Source organism: Mirounga angustirostris, unplaced genomic scaffold (assembly GCF_029215605.1).
Source record: "Mirounga angustirostris isolate CCGP_5_RB_7025 unplaced genomic scaffold, mMirAng1.0.hap1 SCAF_4, whole genome shotgun sequence".
Classification (NCBI taxonomy): domain Eukaryota; kingdom Metazoa; phylum Chordata; class Mammalia; order Carnivora; family Phocidae; genus Mirounga; species Mirounga angustirostris.
The window spans coordinates 116210058-116234503 of NW_026991712.1; the positions used below are offsets into that span (position 1 = coordinate 116210058).

The window sequence follows — 24446 nt, forward strand, 5'->3', positions numbered from 1 at the left end:
GGGCTAGTATCCAAAATCTATAAAGAACTTACCAAACTCAACACCCAAAGAACAAAGAATCCAATCAAGAAATGGGCAGAAGACATGAACAGACAGACATTTCTGCAAAGAAGACATCCAAACGGCCAACAGGCACATGAAAAAGTGTTCAACATCACTCGGCATCAGGGAAATCCAAATCAAAACCTCAATGAGATACCACCTCACACCAGTCAGAATGGCTAAAATTAACAAGTCAGGAAACAACAGATGTTGGCGAGGATGCGGAGAAAGGGGAACCCTCCTACACTGTTGGTGGGAATGCAAGCTGGTGCAGCCCCTCGGAAAACAGTATGAAGGTTCCTCAAAAAGTCGAAAATAGAGCTACCCCATGACCCAGCAATTGTACTGGATATTTACTCCAAAGATACAAATGAGTGATCCGAAGGGGTATGTGCACCCCAATGTTTATAGCAGCAATGTCCACAATAGCCAAACTATGGAAAGAGCCAAGATATCCATCAACAGATGAATGGGTGAAGAAAATTTGGTGTATATATACACACAAACACACACACACACACAATGGAATATTATGCAGCCATCAAAAAACCCCGAAATCTTCCATTTGCAATGATGTGGATGGAACTAGAGGGTATTATGTTAAGCGAAATAAGTCAATCAGAGAATATGATCTCACTGATATGAGGAATTTGAGAAACAAGACAGAGGATCATAGGGGAAGGGAGGGAAAAATGAAACAAGATGAAACCAGAGAGGGAGACAAACCATAAGAGACTCTTAATCTCAGGAAACAAACTGAGGGTTGCTGGAGTCGTGGGGGGTTGGAGGGATGGGGTGGGTGGTTGATGGACATTGGGGAGGGTATGTGCTATGGTGAGCACTGTGAATTGTGTAAGACTGATGAATCACAGACCTGTACCTCTGAAACCAATAATACATTACATGTTTAAAAAAGAATATAGTAGGAAGGGAAATATGAAGGGGGAGTAATCGGAGGGGGAGATGAACCATGAGAGACTATGGACTCTGAGAAACAAACTGAGGGTTTTAGAAGGGAGGGGGTGGGGGGATGTGTTAGCCTGGTGATGGGTATTAAGGAGGGCACATAGTGCATGGAGCACTGGGTGTTATATGCAAACAATGGATCATGGAACACTATATCAAAAACTAATGATGTATGGTGACTAACATAATATAATAAAATAAAAAAATAAAAAAACTAAAGAAGTTCTTTAAAGGAAAGTTCAAAGTGAGAGTATGAAAAGTAGGAAACACAGAAGCAGTAAAAATAAATATTAACATAAAAAATCAGTCAAGGGATTCATAACATAAAAGGATATAAGATAGGGGCGCCTGGGTGGCTCAGTCGTTAAGCGTCTGCCTTCAGCTCAGGTCATGATCCCAAGGTCCTGGGATTGAGCCCCGCATTGGGCTCCCTGATCAGCTGGGAGCCTGCTTCTCCCTCCTCCACTCCCCCTGCTGTGTTTCTGCTCTTGCTGTCTCTCTCTCTCTGTCAAATAAATAAGATCTTAAAAAAAAAAAAAAGCAAAGGAGGAATGAATAAAGAATGGGAAAAAGACAGTTTATTCAAGAAATGGTGTTGGGAAAACTGGACAGCTACATGCAAAAGAATGAAAATGGATCACTTTTTTGTACCATACACAATAACAAATTCAAAATGGATTAAAGCCCTAAATGTGAGATCTGAAACCATAAAAATCCTACAAGAGAACACAGGCGGTAACTTCTTTGACATAGGCCATAGCAATATTTTTCTAGATAGGTCTCCTTAGGCAAAGGAAACAAAAGCAAAAATAAGGGCACCTGAGTGTCTCAGTTGGTTAGGCGTCTGACTCTTGGTTTCAGCTTAGGTTGTAACCTCAGGGTCATGAGATCAAGCCCTACTCTGGTGGGCTCCATGCTCGGTTTGGAGTCTGCTTGAGATTCTTCCTCCCTCCTCCTCTGCTCCTACCCCTGCTTGTGTGTGCTCTCTCTCTCGCTTTCTCTCTCTCTTGCTCTCTAAAATATATAAATAAATAAATACTTTTTTTAAAAAGGGAAAAATAAACTTGGGATCACATCAAAATAAAATGTTTCTGCACAGTGAAGGAAACAATTGATAAAATTCAAAAGTAGCCTAATGAATGGTAGAAGACATTTGCACATGACATATCCTGTAAAGGGTTAGTATCCAAAATATATAAAGAACTGATATAACTCAACACCAAAAAAAACTCCAATAATCCAATTAAAAGTGGAAGCAGAAGACATGAACAGATATTTCTCCAAAGAAGACATACAAATGGCCAACAGACACATGAAAAGATGTTCTACATCACTCATCATCAGGGAAACACAAATCAAAACTACAATGAGATATCACCTCACAACTGTCAGAATGGCTAAAATCAACAACACAAGAAGTAAGCGTCAGTGAGGATGTAGGGAAAGAACACGTTTTTACTGTTGGTGGGAATGTAAACTTGTACAGCCACTGTGAAAAACAGTATAGAGGGTCCTCAAAAAATTAAAAATAGAACTACCACATAATCTAGTAATCGCACTAATGGGTATATACCCAAAGGATCCAAAAATACTAATTCAAAGGGATATATGCCCCCATATGTTTATTGTAGCATTATTTACAATAGCCACATTACAGAAACAGCTCAAGTGTTAACTGACAGATAAATGGATAAAGGAGACATGGTATATACATACAGTGGAATGTTATTCAGCTGTAAAAAAGAGTGAAATCTTGCCATTTGCAATGGTATGGATGGAGCTAGAGAGTATAATGCTAAGTGAAATAAGTCAGAGGAAGACCAATACTACATGACTTCACTCATATGTGGAATTTAATAAACAAAACAAACGAGCAAAGGAAAAAGAAAACAGAGAAAAACCAAGAAACAGACTCTTGACTATAGAGAACAAACTGATGGTTACCTGAGCAGAGGTGGGCGGGAGGATGAGGGAAATAGGAGATGGGGATTAAGATAGGCACTTGTTGTGAGCACCGGGTGATATATGGCATTGTCATATCACTATATTGTACACTTGAAACTAATATAACACTGTATGTTTTTCCTCAAATATGTATATATGTATGTATTTATTTATTTGAGAGAGAGGGAGAGCACTCAAGTGTGAGCCAGTGGGAGGGGCAGAGGGAGAGGATATCTCAAGCAGACGCCACACTGAGTGCAGAGCCTGACATGGGGCTCGATCCCATGACCCTGAGATCATGACCTGAGCCAAAATCAAGAGTCAGACACTTAACTGATGGAGCCACCCAGACACCCCTATAAAACTGTATGTTAACTATACTGGAATTAAAATAAAAATTTAATACAAAAAGCAAGAAAGGGGTACCTGGGTGGCTCAGTCAGTTAAGCATCCAACTCTTGATTTCAGTTCAGGTTATGATCTCAGGGTTGTGAGTTCAAGCCCCACATCAGGCTCTGTGCTGGGCAGGGAGCCTGCTTAAGATTCTCTCTTTCACTCTCTGCCACTCCCCCACCCCCTTCTCTCTCCATTTAAAAAAAAAAGGCGAGAAAGAATCAGCAAACTCAAAGATAGGGCAGTGGAATTCATCCAATAGAGGAACAAAAAGAAAAAAAGAATGAGAAAGTATGAATATATAGCTTAAGGAACTTATAGGATAACAGCCAGCTGACCAATATTTGCACTGTAGGAATCCCAGAAGGAGAAAAGAAAGACAAAGGACCAGAAAACTTATTTGAGGAAATAATGGCTGAAAACTTCCCTAATGTGAGGTAGAAAACAGACACCGAGATCCAAAAATCCAGACAGTTCCAAATAAAATGGACCCAAGGGGACCCACAAGACACATTATAATTAGTGAAAAAAAAGCCAAGGACAAAATCTTAAAACCAGTAAGAGAAAAACTACTTGCTAGGGAACTCTTTGCAGGACCATCAGCAGGCTTTTCAGTTGAAACTTTGCAGGCCAGACGGGAGTGGCAAAATATATTCAAAGTGCTGAACACTATTAGACAATGGTTGAAAATAAAGAAGACAAACCAAAAAAATATTTACATGCTTGGGAAAATGGATTTAGGGTTGTGGGGGAGGCAGTAGATTGCATTATCGAGACAGAAATTTCCTCATAGAGATTATAATGTGTTTGTTTCTTGCTTGTCTTTGAACACTGCAGTATCTACTAGGTATTCAGAGTGTTTGGTTTGAATATTTGCTTGACTTGTGAAAGATACAGTTACAAAAAACTGTTGACCCAGTAATGACTGATCATTTTACAAGTTCTTTAAAACTTGTCAGCATTTGTCTCCTTAGAAAGTTAATTTTCTTTCACTGAAATTATACAGCAATTTATTCTGTGTGTTGCACAGAATGGCCGCATCCTGGGGTGCCTAAGTGGCTCAGTCGGTTGAGTACCCAACTCTTGATTTTGGCTCAGTTCAAGATCTCAGGATTGTGGGATAGAGCCCCAGGTCGGGCTCCGTACTGAGCAGGCAGTTTGCATGGATTTTCTCTCTCCCTCTTCCTTAGCCCCTCCCCCACCCGTGTGCTCTCTAAAATAAATGACTAAATCTTAAAAAAAAAAAAAAAAAAAGCTGCTTCCTCAAAAACAAACAAAAATGGTATATTAACAAAACTCAGACATACTTTGGGGTTATATTCACTGTAACTGTGGACTTATTATGATTCCTTTCAGCCCTGAGGACCAGGCTTAGAGTAGAAAAAAAAATTACAACTGATCTCAATCTCAAAAATTGCAGAAACAGTCTCTTCCACTAACACATGCAGTTTCTGAGAATTCAGGCCAAACATCCAGCTCTCCACCAGAAAATACACAGGGAATTACCATTGAAATGACTAGTCACTCAGCTTGCCTTGTGGTTTTAGTTTCTGTAGTGAGTGAGGCTTTGAAGACCCTTGCTACTTTCAGTTTCTATTTCACATTCTAATCATCTGTTCTCTGATGGCCGGGGGCGGGTAAGAAATCCCCAGGACTGGGGAAGAAGTAGATCAGAAACCAACACACCTAAACTAAGGGACAAAGAACTCTTAAGACATTCTCAGGGAAGCAGCTTTCTTACCAGCTCTAAAGGATCTCTGCTACTGAATTTACAGTTAAGGAAGACTGGAGCAAGGGTGGGAAAGATTTGCAAGGGTCAGAATGTTTTCAAAACTTTCTATCCAGGATAGGGTGCAGTAGAGCCAGAAAGAGCAATGAATGGGATATAGGTAAATAGCTTGCTTACATTGTTAAAAACGGAAAAAGAAAAAAATTGAAACTCAGAGTGAACAATGAAGAGGTTCAATGAAAACAACTATATACTTTTAGTCATAGACTTGAACCTAATAAGATGGATTTCTTCCTTTAGAAATAATCCTGGATTAATTAATGTTTATTTTCCGGCACGCACTCGTTCCTTAGGGCTTCTTGGGCTAGATTCTGTTTCTCCTCTATTGTCTCTACTATCATGAATCATTTAATTTGAGTTGCCCAACTTGACCCATCAATACTGTCTGGCAATTTTGTTTGCTCCTTAGAGCTCATACCTTTGGATTTCTTGCCACGACACATGCTTCATGCATTTTCTTCTTGTTTGATTTCCATTTATCTCCTTGCTAAAAGCCTTTCCTCCCCCTCCAAACTCAAACCAAAAACAATGCAAAACAAAGCAAAAGCAAACAATAATAACAAACAAAACCAACTAGAATTGTATGGCTGGTAACAGAGATGATTTCCTCTAGACACGCCATCACTAGCACTTCTGAGCCTTTTCTCCTATAGTTCTTGGCATTTTCCTTTTTTATACTTTTTTCCCCTTCTCTTTCAGCTCTCTTTTCTAAGCTAGAAGTTATACTGGTATAAATAAACATTTACCTCTATATATTTTTTTTTTTTTTTCACAAATAGGCTAAGAGTGTTGAGTAGAAATGCCAATGTCATACAAATAGCCACTTGTAGGGCTAGTATTGGAAATTAGGTCTGCCTTACTTCAAAGCCAAATGTGTATTTGTGGGTGTGTGTTGATCCATTCTTGCATTTTTTTAAAAAAATATTTTTATTTATTTATTTGGGAGAGAGCAAAAGTGAGAGAGATCACAGAGACAGAGGGAGAAGCAGACTAGCTGCCAAGCAGAGAGCCTGATGTGCTGCTTGATCCCAGGATTATGGGATCATGACCCAAGCCGAAGGCAGACACTTAATGACTGAGCCATCCAGGCGCCCCTTTTGCATTGTTTTTATTTACAAAAGTTTATGAGGCTCTAACAGAGTTAAAAAGAATGCATCTCAGAGCACACATCACAGGCCGGGCTAGGAAAGGTAGAGCAACCGTTAATTATATATGGGTGTGTTCATGTTGAATCTGCAAAGATGTTTTGGAGATTAGGCTCTCCTAAAAGCATTAAAGATGTCACCCAGATAATATTTGGGGGCAATGTGTAAAATACTTCTATTAATATAAATACACAGTGCTAATGTTATTCTTTAGGAGGTCTGAAAATTCAGACCCATAGTTCCCTCTCCCATTAGTGACAGCATCCTAAAGCACAAAAGCTTGTAAGCCTCCAATATCTGCAAATAGATTTGGATTGTGTATCTTCTGTTTTTCTAGCTAACTGTAGATCATCACTGCCAGTTCCCCATATCCTTGTAATCTAAAAATGATTATGACCCCTGCTTTATGTAAATCAGGCAACCAGAACTCTACAAATGTACAGTACCAATATTATATTGGAGATGCATTAGAATGGAAATAGACTTGGCATTGGAGTCTGTAAAATCATGGAGTCCCTCCTTGGGTTTGGGTTGGCCTGGGCATTTCCTGGCTCCCATGACCATGGTGCTGTGCCATTTGCAAAGGATCACCTATGATCTGCTCTTAAGCAGTTTGTTTTTATTTGTCACCTGAATAATCTCCAGTGCATTAGCTATTAGGAAGAGGGGAGAATGAGTTCTTATAATTTTTAAAAAGCAGTTTCTACCACTGGCTAATAAGGGAATCCATAACTTTTCAATTAAGATTTTAGTGAAAGTCAAGCAGATATTGGATTTTTAGTTTCTGTAGTAAATAATCACTTCTAAAATGGAAGAAAATTGCTCTTATAATAAGGCAAGGCAGAAAACCAAACATTTTCTTAAAAATGCTTTATCAGCAACTCTTCAGGTTACAGGAATTGATGCCCAGAAGTCAATGGCCAAGTATTATTTACAAAGGTAATTTCACTCTCACTCTCATTCATAAAACAATCATGAATTGAAGTTTTGATTGAAGAAGGCACTACTACAGCTATATGAAAAACTCCTTAAAAGTACAGTTATAAGGGGCACCTGGGTGGCTCGGTCGATTAAGCATCTGACTCTTGGTTTCGGCTCAGGTCATGATCTCAGAATCCTGAGATGGAGCCCGTGTTGGGCTCTGTGCTGGGCATGGAGCCTGCTTGAGGTTCTCTCTCTCCCTCTCTTTCTGCCCCTCCCTGGCTTGTGTGTCCTCTCTCTAAGCTCTAAATAAATAAATAAATAAATAAATAAATAAATAAATAAACAAACAAACAAACGTTTTTAAAAAAGTACAGCTATAAGAAGTAAACAATTATGATTTGTTAGATTATGCTACATAATGACCTGGCAGGATTTAGTATAATACAGTTTGACTAGACATAGCCCTACATTAGAGGGAAACAAGTTGATAAATGGTAAAAGCAAGAAGTATAATATAACAAATGGTGGTCATAAAGATTCAATCTAAGGATTCGGGAAGGTAAAAACTAGGGAACACAGCAAGCCAAAAACCTAAAGGGAAGAGTCAGATTTAAACTAAAAATAGGTAAAACTCAGGAAATGGATTTCCTTATGCCCACCAAATACTTAAGAACCAATGGGGTAGCCTGTAATAGTCCTGAGAAGGGCCTAGAACTTATTTTACTATGACCCTCTTTGCTGTCTTTTTTTCAAAAATTTCTTTAGAAACATTGGCCATGGGGCGCCTGCGTGGCTCAGTCGGTTAAGCGGCTGCCTTCGGCTCAGGTCATGATCCCAGGGTCCTGGGATCGAGTCCCGCATCGGGCTCCTTGCTCAGCGGAGAGCCTGCTTCTCCCTCTGCCTGCCTGCCACTCCCCCTGCTTATGCTCTCTCTCTCTCTCACTCTCTCTGTGTCAAATAAGTAAATAAAATCTTTAAAAAAAAAAAAAAAGAAAAGAAACATTGGCCATTTTGGGAAGTAGTATGTCCCCAAGTTCAGGAAGCAAAATGACTTTCTTTTCTGTAAAACCAGAAATTTTGAACTATCTCATCTCTTCCCTTGCAGACAAAGTCACACCATAGACATGACACCAAAGACCCACATGCCAGCCCCAGTGTGCTTCATTGAGAACATCAGAGGGCAACTGGTGGCTAATCAGGAAGCTTTGGAGATCCTGGCAGCCAATAAGAATCCTCTTGTTGTGGTGGCTATTGTGGGCCTCTACCGCAAAGGCAAATCCTACCTGAAGAACAAGCTGGCTGGAAAGAACAAGGGTGAGTGGCACCAACAAAGCTCTGCCAAGTCCTTTCTGTCCACCCACACTGCCAGCACTGAGTGCAGTGATGAAAGGAGAGAAAGTTAGAGACAGGGAGTAATGCCAAAAGCTAATGTTTGGGCTACAGGTGGCTAATTATCTTCTGGGAAGCAAAGGCAGAGGTCTGTTCCTGACATATCATCTCTTTTTCTTCTCTTAGTTTCTCCCTAGAAAAAGCATATTTTCCAATCTTGAGGAGGAAGACATCAATAAAATAATTTCTATACATGTAATTATAAACTACTAAAATGTGTGACATTCCTGTAAAAAGGAAAAACATCAAATTTACAACGTATGGTATTTGATACTCTCATTTTCCCATTCCTCTATTCTAATTCAGATCCATACTGGCTATACTTTTTGATGTGTCCTCATCGTGCATTCCTTAAACCCTAGCTCAGTTGTCAGGAAGATCTCCAACTTCCAGATCCCCTCCTCTCTTACTACCTCTCCCTTCCCCCTTGCAGGCTTCTCTATTGGAACCACGGTGCAGTCTCACACCAAGGGTATCTGGATGTGGTGTGTGCCTCATCCCAAGAAGCCAAACCACACCCTAGTTCTTCTTGACACAGAGGGTCTAGGACATGTAGAAAAGGTAAGGAACAAGAATTCCTTTTGTTTCCTCCTCACCTCTGAACATTCTTTACACAGGGAGGTTTGTTCTTGTGTTTGTTTTTCTGAATTTGTACTTCTGTTTGACAGAGTATTCCTTTTTTCCCTTTCTATTTTTAATTAATATTTTAATCAAAATTTGGAAATCTGAGATGAGAAAAATGTATTTATAAGCCAGAATCATGACTGGGACAAGACACTAATGTAGAGCTAGGCAGTTAACTGAAATGCAGAAAAGATGGTACAAATAAAACCACTCTCACGAGTCTGATCCTGCAGAGAAGAGTGATTAGTAGTGAGCTCTGGGTCAGAGGATCTTGGGTTCAAATAAGGGCTCTGGCACTTGTAGCTTTCTGACTTTGATGAGCAAATCTCCCCAGATCTTTTATTTTCTTTTTGATCTTAAACAACTTAGCATTTGAACAGTAAACACGTGGGCTTTTTCCACTTCTATACTGGTATTTAACAACCAGCCCACTGTGTGGGGGTTAGGAGGAAGACTTGATTTGTAGCACTTGCCAGTTTTCTAAATATTTCCATCAAAGCGAATTCCAAGCTTCCAAAGTGAAGTCACTAAACTCATGGTTCAGAACAATGAGTGTACAATCAGCTCTTGTGAGCTGGTATGAGCTGGCTCTAGCACCCAACAGAATCTTTCCCTTGCACTTCCCTTGTTTTTCATGTTTTCATTTTGCTTTTGATTTGCCACAAAATCAAAATGGTTACCTCATTTTGTGCTTTAGTTTCCACATCTGTAACATGAAAACGTAGTTATAAACATATCTCATAGTATTGCTTTGAGTATTAGACAAGACCAGTAATGTGAAATGTCTTGTGTATAATAACTAGTCAATAAAATAGATATACATATTATGTGTACAGGCCAAATCTGTTTTACACAATTGAAGATCTTGATTTTTTCCTTTTATTTTAAAATTCCAATATAATTAATGTACAGTTTTACATTAGTTTCAGTTGTATTATATAGCAATTCAACAATTCTACACATTACTCAGTGCTCATCACTGTAAGTGTACTCTAATCCCCTTTACCTATTTCATCCATCTACTCCCTCCCGCCTCCCCTGTAGTAATAATCAGTTTGGTCTCTACAGTTAAGAGTCTATTTTTTATTTTCATTTGTCTCTTTTTTTGTTTTGTTTCTTAAATTCCACATATGAGTAAAATCATAGGGTATCTGTCTTTATCTGACTTATTACACTTAGTATTATACCCTCTAGGTCCATGTTATTACAAATGGCAAGAATTCATTTTTTATGGATGAGTAATATTCCATTGTGTGTATGTATGTATGTGTGCGTATATCCACATCTTCTTTATCCATTCATCAGTCGATGGACACTTGCATTGCTTCCATATTTTGACTATTGTAAATAATGTCACAATAAACCTAGGGGTTCATGTATCTTTTTGAATTAGTGTTTCTGTATTCTCTGGGTAAATTTCCAGTAGTGGAATCACTGGATCCATATGATCCATATGGTAGTTCTATTTTTAATTTTTGGAGGAAACTCCACCCTGTTTTCCACAGTGACTGCAGCAGTTTGTATTTCCACCAACAGTGCACAAGTGTTCCTTTTTCTCCACATCCTCACCAATACTTGTTTTTGTGTTTTTGATGAAAATCTTGATTTTAAGTACTCTGGTTACCCCACTAACTTTGACTATCCATTGCAAATACCTAACTAGTTCTAAGGAAAACTGCTGAAGGGGGAAGAGTTAAGATGGTGGAGAAGTAGGGGGATCCTGAGCTTCTCTCATCCCTCAAACATGGCTAGATAGCTATCAAATTAGTCTGAACACCCAAGAAGTCAATCAGAGGTCTGAGAGAACAAAAACTGCAAGTCTACAAGTAGAAAAACAACCACCTTTGGAAAGCCTTCAGGGAGCAAAACAGTCCACCTACTGGAGGCCAGAGCTGCTTACACCAAGCCCCGCCCCCATGCTCCTGGAGAAGCATTTCCACAGAAACAAGTCAACCTGAGAATCAGCCCAGCAGGCCCCTCCCCGAGAAGACCAGCACAAACAACTACCTTGCACCAAATTTATTGATCATAGAGTGCTACAAAGCTTCAGCTCTAGGGGACATAGGATTGAGCTTCCTTTTTACTTTTATTTCTTTTAAATTTATTATTTTTTCATTTATTTTCTTATAGTTCCAAATCTTTTATTAATCTTTTATTATTAACTTTTTAAATTTTATATGCTTTTCATATATATTTTTTATTTTTTTCTACTTTCATTTTATCTTATTTTTTTATTTTAGGATCTAGATTCACTTAATAAGTAGACCAAAACACACCCAGGATCTAGTGGGTTTTTTTGTTTTCTTGTTTTGTGTTTTTGTTTTCCTTCCTTCGTTTTTTGCTTTGTCTGTTTGTTTCAGTTTTTTTGTGTTGTTTTTTCTGTCTTCTTTTCTTTTCTGGGCAAAATGATGAAATGGAGGAATTCACCCCAAAATAAAGAACATAAGGTAGAATTCACAGCCAGGGATTTCATCAATACAGACATAAGTAAGATGTCTGAACTAGAATTGAAAACAATAATTATAAGGATACTAGCTGGGCTTGAAAAAAGCATAGAAGACACTAGAGAATCCCTTACTACAGAGATAAAAGAACTAAAATCTTGTCAGGCCAAAATTAAAAATGCTATAACCAAGATATAAACATAAATAGGCGGCATAAAAACAAGGATGGATGAAGCAGAGGAACAAATCAGTGATACAGAAGATAAAATTATGGAAAATAATGAAGCCAAAAGGAAGAGGGAAAGAAAGGTAATGAACCATGAAGGTAGAAGAAGGGAACTCAGCACCCTAGTAAAATGTAATAACATTCATATCATAGGAGTCCCATAAGATAAAGAGAGAGAGAAAGGGGCAAAAGGTGTATTCCAACAAATTATAGCTGAAAACTTCCCTAATCTGAGGAAGGACACAGACATCAAAATCCAGGAAGCACAGAGAACTCCCATTAAATTCAAGAAAAGCCCACCATCAGAAAGGCATATCATAGTCAAATTCACAAAATAGACAGACAAGGAAAGAATCCTGAAAGCAGCAAGGGAAAAATTAACCTACAAGGGAAGACAGATCAGCTTTGTAGCATATCTGTTCACAAAGACTTGGCAGGCCAGAAAGGAGTGGAAGGAATTATTCAGTGTGCCAAATGGGAAAAATATACAGCCAAGAATTCTTTATCCAGCAAGGCTGTTATTCAGAAAGGAAGGAGAAAGAGTTTTCCAGACAAACAAAAACTAAAGGAGTTCGTGACCACTAAACCAGTCCTGCAAGAAATTTTAAGGGGAACTCTTTGAGGGGAGAAAAAAAGACCAGAAGCAACAAAGACTAGAAAGAACCAGAGACTATTACCAGAAACACCAACTCCACAGGTAACACAGGGCACTAAACTCATATCGTTCAATAATCACTCTGAACGTAAATGGACTAAATGCTCCAATCAAAAGACACAGGGTATCAGAATGGATAAAAAAGCAAGATCCATCTAAATACTGCCTACAAGAGACTCATTTTAGACCTAAAGTCACCCGCAGATTGAAAGTCAGGGGTGGAGAACCATCTATCATGCTAACAAATGTCAAAAGAAAGCCAAAGTAGCCATACCTATAGCAGACAAACTAGATTTTAAAACAAAGACTAAAACAAAAGATGAAGAAGGGCATTTTATCATAATTAAGGGGTCAATCCATCAAGAAGATCTAACAATTGTAAATATTTATGCCCCCAACTTGGGAGCACACATATACATAAATCAATTAATAACAAACATAAAGAAACTCATTGATGATAATACAATAATAGTAGGGGACTTTAACATCCAATTACAGCAATGGACAGATCATCTAAGCAGAAAATCAACAAAGAAATAATGGTTTTGAAGGACACACTGGACCAAATGGACTTAACAGATATAGTCAGAACAATTCGTCCTAAAACAGCAGAGTACACATTCTTCTCGAGGGTACATGGAACATTCTCCAGAATAGATCACACACTGGGTCACAAATCAGCCCTCAACAAGTACAAAAAGATCGAGATCATACCATGCATATTTTCAGACCACAATTCTATGAAACTGGAAGTCAACCACAAGAAAAAAATTGCAGACCTCAAAAACATGCAGGTTAAAGAACATCCTATGAAAGAATGAATGGGTTAATCAGGAAATTAAGGAAGAAATTTAAAAAATACATGGAAGCAAATGAAATTGAAAGCACAACAGCCCAAAACCTTTGGGATGCAGGAAAGGCAGTCTCAAGAGGAAAAGTATATTACAGTACAGGTCTACCTCAAGAAGCAAGAAAAGTCTCAATATACAGCCTAAACTTACACTTAAAGTTAAGCGCTAGAAAAGAACAGCAAATAAAGCCTAAAGCCAGCAGAAGAAGGGAAATAATAAAGACTAGAGCAGAAATCAATGATATAGAAACAAACAACCCAGTAGAACAGATTAACAAAACTAAGAGCTGGTTCTTCAAAAAATTAATGAAATTGATAAGCCCCTACCAGACTTATCAAAAAGAAAAGAGAAAGGACCCAAATAGATAAAATCACAAATGACAGAGGAGAGATCACAACCAACATCACAGAAATACAAACAATTACAAGAGAATACTATGCCAACAAACTGGACAATCTGGAAGAAATTCCTAGAAACTTACAAACTACCAAAACTGAAACACGAAGAAACTGAATACTTGAACAGACCCATAACCAGCAAAGAAATTGAATCAGTAATCAAAAATCTCTGGACTATGGGCGCCTGGGTGGCTCAGTTGGTTAAGCGACTGCTTTCGGCTCAGGTCATGATCCTGGAGTCCCTGGACTGAGTCCTGCATCGGGCTCCCTGCTCAGCAGGGAGCCTGCTTCTCCCTCTGATCCTCCCCCCTCTCATGTGCTCTCTCTCTCTCTCTCATTCTCTCTGTCTCAAATAAATAAATAAAATCTTTAAAAAAAAAAAATCTCTGGGCTAAATGGCTTCCCAGGGGAATTCTGCCAGACATTTAAAGAAGAGCTAGTACCTATTCTTCTCAAACTATTCCAAAGAATAGAAATGGAAGGAAAGCTTCCAAATTCATTCCACAAAGCCAGCATTACCTTGATTCCAAAAACCCCACTAAAAAGAATTACAGGCCAATATCCCTGATGAACATGGATGCAAAAAGTCTCAATAAAATACTAGCAAATCAAATCCACAGTACATTGGAGAATTATTCACCACGATCAAGTGGGATTTATTCCTGGGCAGCAGGGCTGGTTCAATATTCCAAATCAATCAACATGATATACTACGTTAATAAAAGAAAGGATAAAAATCATATGATCCTCTCAATAGATGCAGAAAAAGCATTTGACAAAATACAGCATCCATTCTTGATAAAAACCCTCAACAAAGTAGGGATAGACAGAACACACCTCAACATCATAAAAGCCATATCTGAAAGACCCACAGCTAATATCATCCCTAGGGGAAAAACTGAGAGCCTTTTCCCTACAGTCAGGAACAAGACAAGGATGTCCACTCTCATCATTACTATTTAACATAGTACTGGAAGTCTTAGCCTCAGCAATCAGACAACACAAAGAAGTAAAAGACATCTGAATAGGCAAGGAAGAAGTCAAACTTTCACTATCTGCAGACAATATGATACTCTATGTAGAAAACCTGAAGGACTGCACCAAAACATTGCTAGAAGTTATACATGAATTCAGCAAAGTGGCAGGATATAAAATCAATGTGCAGGAAACCGTTGCATTTCTATACACCAATAACAATGAAGTAGACAAAGAAATCAAGCAATCAACCCCCTTTGCCATGGCATCAAAACCAATAAGATACCTAGGAATAAACCTCACTAAAGAGGTAAACTAGGTATTTACCCAAAGGGTACAAAAATACAGATTCAAAGGGATACATACACCCCAATGTTTATGGCAGCATTATCAACAATAGCTAAACTATGGAGAGAGCCCAAATGCCAATCGACTGATGAATGGATAAAGAAGATGTGGTGTATATATATAATGGAATATTACTCAGCCATCAAAAAGAATGAAATCTTGCCATTTGCAATGACATGGATGGAGTTAGAATGTATTATGCTAAGTGAAATAAGTCAGAGAAAGACAAATACCATGTGATTTCATTCATATGTGGAATTTAAGAAACAAAACAGATGAACATATGGGAGGGAGGGAAAGAGAGAGAGAAAGGGAAACAAACCATAAAAGACTCTCAGAGAACAAATTGAGGGTTGATGGTTGGAGGTGGGTGGGAGATGGGGCTAGACGGGTGATGAGTATTAAAGAGGACACTTTTTGTGATGAGCACTGGGTGTCGTTTGTGATGTCTCACTGAATTCTACTCCCAAAACCAATATTGCACTGTATGTTAACTAAGTAAATTTAAATTAAAAAAAAAAAATAGCTATAGGATTCAAAAAAAAAAAAAAAGAAGAAGAAGAAGAAAATAAAGAAAAAGAAAAAGAAGCTACAGGATATCATTATGGGTGTCACATTGGCATACTGGCTGTAGTTGCTTCCCATGTGCTCAGCATGCCACATGCATGTCTCAGATTGGGCAGTCAGAGTAGAGAACCTGCATATAATCTCCTAATCACCTGATGAACTTTGCCTAGGATAGGATGCCAGGCAGACCTTCTGAGTCCTGTTTTATTTATGAGGAATTTACATTGAGAGTCATGTAAGGACATAGGCCTTAATTTATTTACACTTGACTAAAGTAGAGGTCACACAATAGAAGAACTGCTACTAAACTGGCATTATATTGAGTGCTTTGCTTTTAGCTTAACCACTTACCAATATTCCTTGACATTTTCCCCATTTTCACTCACTTGCTATGTGTCTAAAAGTGGTTTCTGTTCATGTTGTGAAAAGTCTGATTTTCGACTGCTTATAGTTGTGTGATATGGTAGAGTTAAAGTCTCTATGCCTACTTGGGTTACATCCAAGCATTTATACATTGACTAAACTATCATTGAACTCTTTAAGTCTTCACAATGTAGAAATCCAGGCCAAAGGTTTTCATGGTTTTAGAGAGGTCAGTATACATACTCTTTTCAAGAGTTTCACAATGCCTCTCATTAGCAGGTATATATACACTGTGTAGTTAGTTTCATATATACACTGTGTTGGCGCTATATATATACATATATATACACACACACACACACACATACTGTGTAGTTACATACACATACTGTGTCAAGTCTATATGTATATACACACATATATCATATACATATAGATACACAGTATAGTAATCATTCAAGCTGAAGTACATTAGGTGATACATTAGACCATCTTCAAAACTCTAATGATTTTTAAAACAGAAATAGCTTTCCAGAAGTGCTTTTCTTTAACCAAAGTGGAAAAATGCATTATATATATGTGTGTGTATATATATATACACACACATATATATATGTATACATATTTATGTGATTATAAAAATAATTCAGTCATTGAAAAGAAATTCATAATATACATAAAAGTATAAAAATAAAATATAACCTCTAATCCTTTGAAACTAGCAAAACAATGTGTGGAATACACTTTGTTATAAAACATATTGCTGAGCTAGAAACACTGTTAATTTTGGATTATATATTCTTTTGGGAATACATATTTATTTATATATTATTGATTTATAAGGCTTTTTTTCAGGAACAGAATATTACACACCATGAATTATTCTTAACTGACATATCCAAATTTATCTACAAACAATAAATTTATTGGAAAGCAGTTTGGAGGATGCACAAAAAATTCAGTTCTTCTACATACAAAGTTCACAAAACATTCAATTGTCCCTGAAACTCTTTTTAGTTCACTGGAATAAATGATAGATGGCATTGATCATAGGAAAAAGCAGCTGGTTTCTCAGCACTAGACCAATTTCAAAGTAGCCCTGCTCTACTGTCACTTTCAGTCTCAGCTATATTAATAGAAAATAAAGTCATAAACTTTGTCTTGAAATTGGAACCACTTTTACGTTCATGGAGAAATGAGTAACTCCAGACCTTATCAACTACAAAAAAGTTATCAAACAGAAATTTAAGGAGACAAGAGGAAAGACACACAGAATCAATGAATTCTTGACTAGTATCTCCCAGATTAGAGTGGAATATAATTACAAACTCTTTTGACACACTGATCAGTCATTTTAGGATCTGAGACTATTTTCTTTTGGCTTGGGTAAGAATTCTAATTTATATTGTCTAGGGATCCCCCAAGTGCCCCAATTTTATTAGATAACTTTGACAGAGAAGAGGTAGCAGTTTGAAGCATGTTTGTTTTCTTTTGCTTTGTGATCAAGATAGATAATTAAAAATCTCAACGGGCCTTTATATTAATATAAGGACTTCTAAGAGAAAATTTTTTAACTTTTCAATTAAAATATAACATAGAAACTGTAAAATGCTCAGCTAAAAAGTATATAGTCAGTGAAATATCACAAAATGAACATATCTCTATAATTATTACCCAGATCAAGAAAACAAAGGCCCTTTTTTCCAAGAAAGGTAACATTCACAGGTTATGGGGATTAGGCCATGAATATATCTTCGATAGGCCATTTTTTTTTAAAGATTTTATTTATTTACTTCACAGAGAGAGACACAGCAAGAGAGGGAACACAAGCAGGGGGAATGGGAGAGGGAGAAGCAGGCCTCCCGCCGTGTGGGGAGCCCGATGCAGGGCTCGATCCCAGGACGCTGGGACCATGACCTGAGCCGAAGGCAGACGCTTAACGACTGAGCCACCCAGGCGCCCCTGACAGGCTATTTTTTAAACCTATCACACTATTCTAGTCTGAATGAGCACTTACGATATTACAGTAGCTACATTATAAATACTTCTGCTATGATTATTCTGCTTTGTTGGTAAGTGCATACATGCCCATTGGATATAAAATTAGGAGTGAAATGGGCAGGCAACTGGCTACTTATGTTCATCTTTAGTAGATGATTCCAAACATTTTTTCAAAATGATTTTAAATCATCCTCACAATTATAATGATTTCTGAAAGGAATCTATTTAAAGTGCCCCCCCCACCCCGACCCAGCCAAGCTTACAGAAAAAACTCACAGGTGTCTGTATTTGGCCCTAACTCTTTGTTTTTCTAGGTCATGGTGCCCTCCATTCTTAGAAAGTAGACCCCAACCACAAAACATATCCTCTAGTCTGACCACAACCCACAACCTGGATGAGCCCCAGACAGAGCCCTCAAAAAGCCGGCCTCTTCCTTTTCTACCTGGCTAAAATTGACCCCCTCCCCACACTCCAGCCATGGGCACAGATTCAACCTTCTCACATCTTGCAAAACCCCTTAAAAGGCCCAGCCTGACAGAAACTCAGGGCGGACATCTCTCTTGATGTTGGCCCCTCTCCTCCCTTGGAGAGTGAATAAATTGTCCTGCTTGTTGCTCTACTCTTTGTGCAATTCTTCACCACCCATGTCACTGGCCACCCTAACGTTTTCTAAAACACAAGTAGCTTTTCAGGAGTAGTATTTTTAGGCCATAACAATGTGTGTGTTTAGTTATCCTATTCATAGTAAATATATCTGCTCACAAATGACATATTCCTGCAAAACAGCAGAATAATGTGTGGAATATTTTGTAATAAATTTTGTAATAAATACATATTTCTGATTCAACAGGCTGTGGATGGAGAAGATGTTTGGTTACAGAGAAGGAGAAAAGAGGAGGAAAAGACAGAAGGAAAAAGAAGGAAAAGACGATGATTCTGCCAAACTTCTCTGAAACATGCTGGGCATGCCATCTCAGCAAAAAGTGGCATCACTATAAAAGTAACAGCTCTCCTCAGCTACAAGGGGTTGATGCTGCTCTCCTTCAAGTTTGTTCATTACTCCCACAATGAAAAGGTTCCTACATTGGAGAAGGATTTTTTCCTAAGTAGCTGGTCCAATCAGTGCTCTAACTCTGGTGTTGAGGTTCTGGCTGGTGCACCTCAAGTAATATGCGAAGGCCCCTCTAACTACCAGACTCCAGGATGTCCCGAGAACTTGAACCCTTCAAAGAGCACTCGGGGAAACTTAGATCGGGCAAGTCAGAGCCTGTATACTTCCTAATATGAGCCTTTTTTCATAGATTATGCTGTATCTATCAACTCTGTTGGTTTTGAGGGCCTTGGAGCTACAATAATGACAAAAGGCAAAATGCAAGTCAATTGCTTTTAATAGTGGGTTTTAACCAACATGATGCCACAGTCATAAATTAGAAAATTCCTTAACCTAAAATGAACTATCTTTGAAGAGTTTTGGAAATGTATTACGGGCACATTCAACTTTACAACAATCTACTCACATGCAATATTCACCATCTGGAAGCCAATGTCACAGGCCAAATTACCTATTGTTTTAATTTCACAGTTTGGACCTTAGGACCAAAGATGAATATGCTATTTCCAGTTGGCCTTACTTACAAGGCACCAAATCTGTTCCTAGGGAATGGGGCAAGCTGAGGAAAGACCCAGAGTTCAAGCTGTACCCACAGGCAGTACCTGTGGTTTACCATCAATGATGTGTCATGAAGTGAATATACAGAGTTAGGGATGAAAGGGGGAAAAAATACCTAAATTATAGAAATTGAACATTCCTAAAAGCCTAAAGGTGTATTCCTAAAACCCTCACAACCCTGCTAGGAGCCAACCAATATCACCAGTTTCACAATTCCTTTCTAGGATTTTATCATGGATATCTGAGCCCTAAATAATATAATTTAGCTTGGCCTGCTTTCAAACTGTAAATGGAATCATTGTATGCATTATTTTGTGTCTTGCTTCATTTGTTCAATAGATATTTGTAAAACTCATCTAGTCCGTTGTGTGTATTATAAACTATAAATATTGAGCTGTATGAGGATAACAATTTATTCATTCTATCATTGATAAGTATTTGGATTTTCAGGTTTATCTTTTATGAAATATTTTTAAGGATTTGTTGATCATAGGTATAAAACTCCCTTGTGTAATAAAGTCAGAAGTGGAATTCCTATGTCATAGAGGATTTGTATCTAGTCTTTCTGGATCAGGTTTTTTTTTTTTTTTTTTAAAGATTTCATTTATTTGACAGAGAGAGACACAGCGAGAGAGGGACTACAAGCAGGGGGAGTGGGAGAGGGAGAAGCAGGCCCTCCGCCCAGCAGGGAGCCCGATGCGGGGCTCGATCCCAGGACCCTGAGATCATGACCTAAGCTGAAGGCAGACGCTTAACGACTGAGTCACCCAGGTGCCCCTGGATCAGGTTTAACATCATTTCAGTCACTCTTACAATCTACCTACTTATCAGCAGAATATGACTGTACTCCACATCAGACATCAGAATTTTTAACTTCTCTTAACATGGCGACTGTGTGCTCATATCTCATTGAGATGTTAATTGCATTTTCCTCACACAAATCAGATAGAACATCTTTCCATATGCTTGTTCGCTAGTTCTTTGTCCTTTTTTGTGAAAGGGCTGTTGATGTCTTTATACTGGGTAGTCTGTCTTTTCCTTGATTTGTATGATTTCTTAATTTATTCTGGACATGAGTTTTTGTTGGCTTGATGATTTGACAATGTCATTTCCCATTCTGTGACTTGCTTCGTTAACTCTTCTTATGGTGTTTTTCATGAAGAGAATTTTTTAATGTTAATGTCATCTAACATTTTATTTTATGGGTAGTGGAGCCTGTGTGTGTGTGTGTTCTGTATGAATTATTTTTCTTGTACTAAAATATTTATCATTTTCCCTTCCACATTTAGGTCCATAATCCACTGAGATTTTTTTCCTCGTGTGGTGGAAAGTACAAGTGTAAAGTATTTTTCTGGAGGATCACTCATTTTCTCATCAATTTCCCCACCCTTATGAAGGGTTACTCTGTCATCTCTTACTATTTGTTTTAAAGATTTTAAGTATACCCAACATGGGGCTTGAACTTACAACCCTGAGATCAAGAGTTACATGCTCTATGGACTGAGCCCACCAGGCACCCCCAGGGTTACCTCTGCCATAAGTTAAATGTCAATATATGAGTATACCTGTTTGGGGGCTCTCTCTTTTGGTCTATTTACTCACCCAGATGCAAATATTACAACATATTACTTACTAAAATTTTAATAAGTTTTTATTTCTGTTCTAACCAATCCTTCTAGAATGTACTTCAAAAGTACATTTGACTTTACTTGATCATTTGTGTTTCTATATACATTTTAGAATCATCTTATACCCCAAACAATGGTTTATATTTTCACTGGGATTACACTGAATCCATTAAAAAATATTTCTATCAGCTTTACTTTGAAATCAACATTTATATTCATTTTGAAAATTTTTAACTGGATACAGAATTTTGGGTTGCCTTTCATTCTTACTCAGTACTTAAGAGATGTTTTTACACTTTCTCTAATTTCTACAGCTTCCAGAAAGAAATCCCTCACATCTTCCATTTGTTTCTCTGTATGTAATGTTCGTGTTTCTCCAGCAGCCTTCAAGATTTATTCTTTATATTTAGATTTCATTACTCTGCCTATAGTGTGCCTAGTTGTGTTTTTCTTTGTGTTTATCCTGTTTGGGCTTCCCTGAACTTCTGGATCTGTGGGTTATTGTCTTTCAGTAATTCTGGAAAGTTATCAGTCATGATCTCTTTCCTTTCCATTTCTTCTTTTGATATTCCAGTTACATGCACAATAGTATATGATTACTGAAATTGTGCTTTTCATTTTTAGCATTTTCCTCTAACTCTATCAGAGTTTCCATTTCTCTATTGAACATACATATGTACTTATGTGTAAACACATTAGATCCCTTTACCCAATAATCATAGTGTTTTAAAGGCCCTGTCTGATTGTTCCAACACTTGGGCTATCTCTGTTTCTGGTGCTTGTTTTATCTCTTCACAATGGATAGTTTTACTTGATTTTTCTGTGTATCTCATTTTTTTTATTGAATGCTAGACATTGTTTAAAAAATAGTTGAGATTGAGATAATATTTATTCCTGGAAATAGGACCTCTTTTAGGTTACAATATTTGTGGCAAGCATTGATTCAATGCAGTTGTAGTTCAGTTGGCTCTGGGTTTTGCTTTTTCTATAGCTGCTTCAGTGTACCAGAAGCCTCAGATTTCCCCAGTGCAATTCTGCTACTACATTGTTCTTTATGTAAGGCCTGAAATGCCAGAAGGTTTGTCTTGGTATTACTGTTTCTCTCCCAGTTTTAGCAGCCCTGACATATCTATGTCACATGGGTCTTTTCTTTAGGCTCTTGTTCCTACCCCAGTGATAGGCTACTGTTACTTGTAACCCAGTTCAAGGTTCCTGGTGAAGGCATGGGTTATCTGTGTTCTCCAGGTATTGCTGTGCAACCACAAACTGTGGAATGCTCAGGTGGCCCGTCCAGCCTAGGGAGCTCCCTCATGTCTCATGCCCCCCACCAAACCTGCCTGATGGAGGCCACTTTTATGGTCTTTCACCAAACCTTGTGTAGCAAGATATTACAAAATAAGACTCTTTGTGTCTGAGTATTTTCACTAATCCCCAAGGTTGAGCACAGTAGGTACCAAAAAACCCACAATTTCTAAAACAAGATACTAGACCATCTTTTCTGGAGTTCAACTAATAGAATATGAAAACACATCATTTCAATTAAATTAAGCCTCATCAACCTCTATCAGTTTAGGAAACCATTTTGACAATTCTTATTTTACCAATAATACACTCCTGTGACTGAGACTTATCGAATATAATTTTAAAAGATATTCTTCCTTGCAACAATTACAAACCACGGAATCTGGAAGAAAGTTCAAATTTATTTTTTCTTTCATTACCACATAATAATTTTTAAAAATCTTGTTTATATTAAAAAAAAACTAAATAGCTTTAGATACTTTTATTTTTCTAGAGTGACATCTTTATAACCTCATAAAAAAAATGAAAAACAAAAACATAAGTGGGGGTACATTTCTTGGATCCAGTTAGGAGAGAAAAGACTATCCTTATTCATGTGCCCACCCTCCTCCTACGTCAATGTCTGTGTCCCAGAAATTACAGGGCCACTATACATAGTCCAGCTTGGGTTCAACACTCCTAATGGCCAAGTTTAATGTCAGGACCCATAAAAATCTGTCTCTGATATCACTGTATACACTTTTAGAGTTATAACAGATATTTCACTTCTAAATATTATATAGTTGTCTTCTGCAAGATGAGTTCATACAATCCTGCTAGAGATTATATTTTTCTAGGTACACTTCCAGCTTGGTGTGGTCATGTGATTAAGTTCTATATATAATATGAACAGAAGTATATGTATGTCACTTGTGGATCTGGGCCTGAGAACTTTGAACCTGTACTCCATGAATCTCTTTTCTTTCCTCCTGTCTGGGATCACAAATGTGGCAGCAGTCAAGTTTTGATCTTGCAGATGAATACAATGACTTAGTGGGTATAGAACAACAAGATGCAAAAAACCTGCATCCCTGAATGATCTTGTGGAGGAATGTTTCCATTCAAGCCAAGAGCAGGACTATAGCATGCCTTCTAAGCTGTACCAAGAGCCTCCTGAATAAGCTTTCTCCAGTATCCCCTCTCTATTCTACCTCTTCTCCTGCTATCAAAGTGATGGACCTCAAGCACAGCTCTGAACATGCCTAATAATCTTCAAAGACTACATGCCCCCAGGATAAAGTGTATGACCGAGACTGCAACTGATCTTTCAACCTCATCCTTAAAGAGTTCGTTGGCTACAGTGGACTCTGGCTAATTCCTAGCATTTACTCACTATCATTGCATATTTGCTCATTCCCTTCCTTTGCTTTAAAATACAATTCATCCTAACTCTTTGATGAAATCAGAGTCATCCTTCAAGATCCAGCAGAAATGATACCCTCTCATGAAGCCATCTATAATTTTTTCAAGTATAATTAATTGTTGCTTTTAAGGAGACTCAAATATTTATTTGTAACATTATATTAACAGTGATCACTTCTCATTTTATTTACAGTATCTGCCTCTTCAAGGTACAGTTTCACCAAGAGTGAGAACTTTGCCTTGGTCATTATAAAATATCCATTAACAATGGGTCCCATCTTGGGTTACATGCATTAGTAAAATGTGCCCTCAAGTGTTGAAGGTAAAAAAACAAAACAAAACAAAACAAAAAAACACCTCATTGCCCAACCTGAATACTCCCAAGGAAAGACAACTGAAAAA

The 24446-nt window shown here is 37.8% G+C and overlaps 1 protein-coding gene across 1 annotated transcript in view; it reads left to right on the plus strand.

The window, feature by feature from the left end:
• The first annotated feature begins 8327 nt into the window (after positions 1–8327).
• Positions 8328–24446, plus strand: part of LOC123860316 (guanylate-binding protein 7-like) — a 67333-nt gene continuing 51214 nt past the window's right edge. The window contains 2 exon segments of the mRNA XM_064587534.1: positions 8328–8517; positions 9026–9153. Of these exon segments, the coding sequence (XP_064443604.1) occupies positions 8328–8517; positions 9026–9153 (318 nt within the window).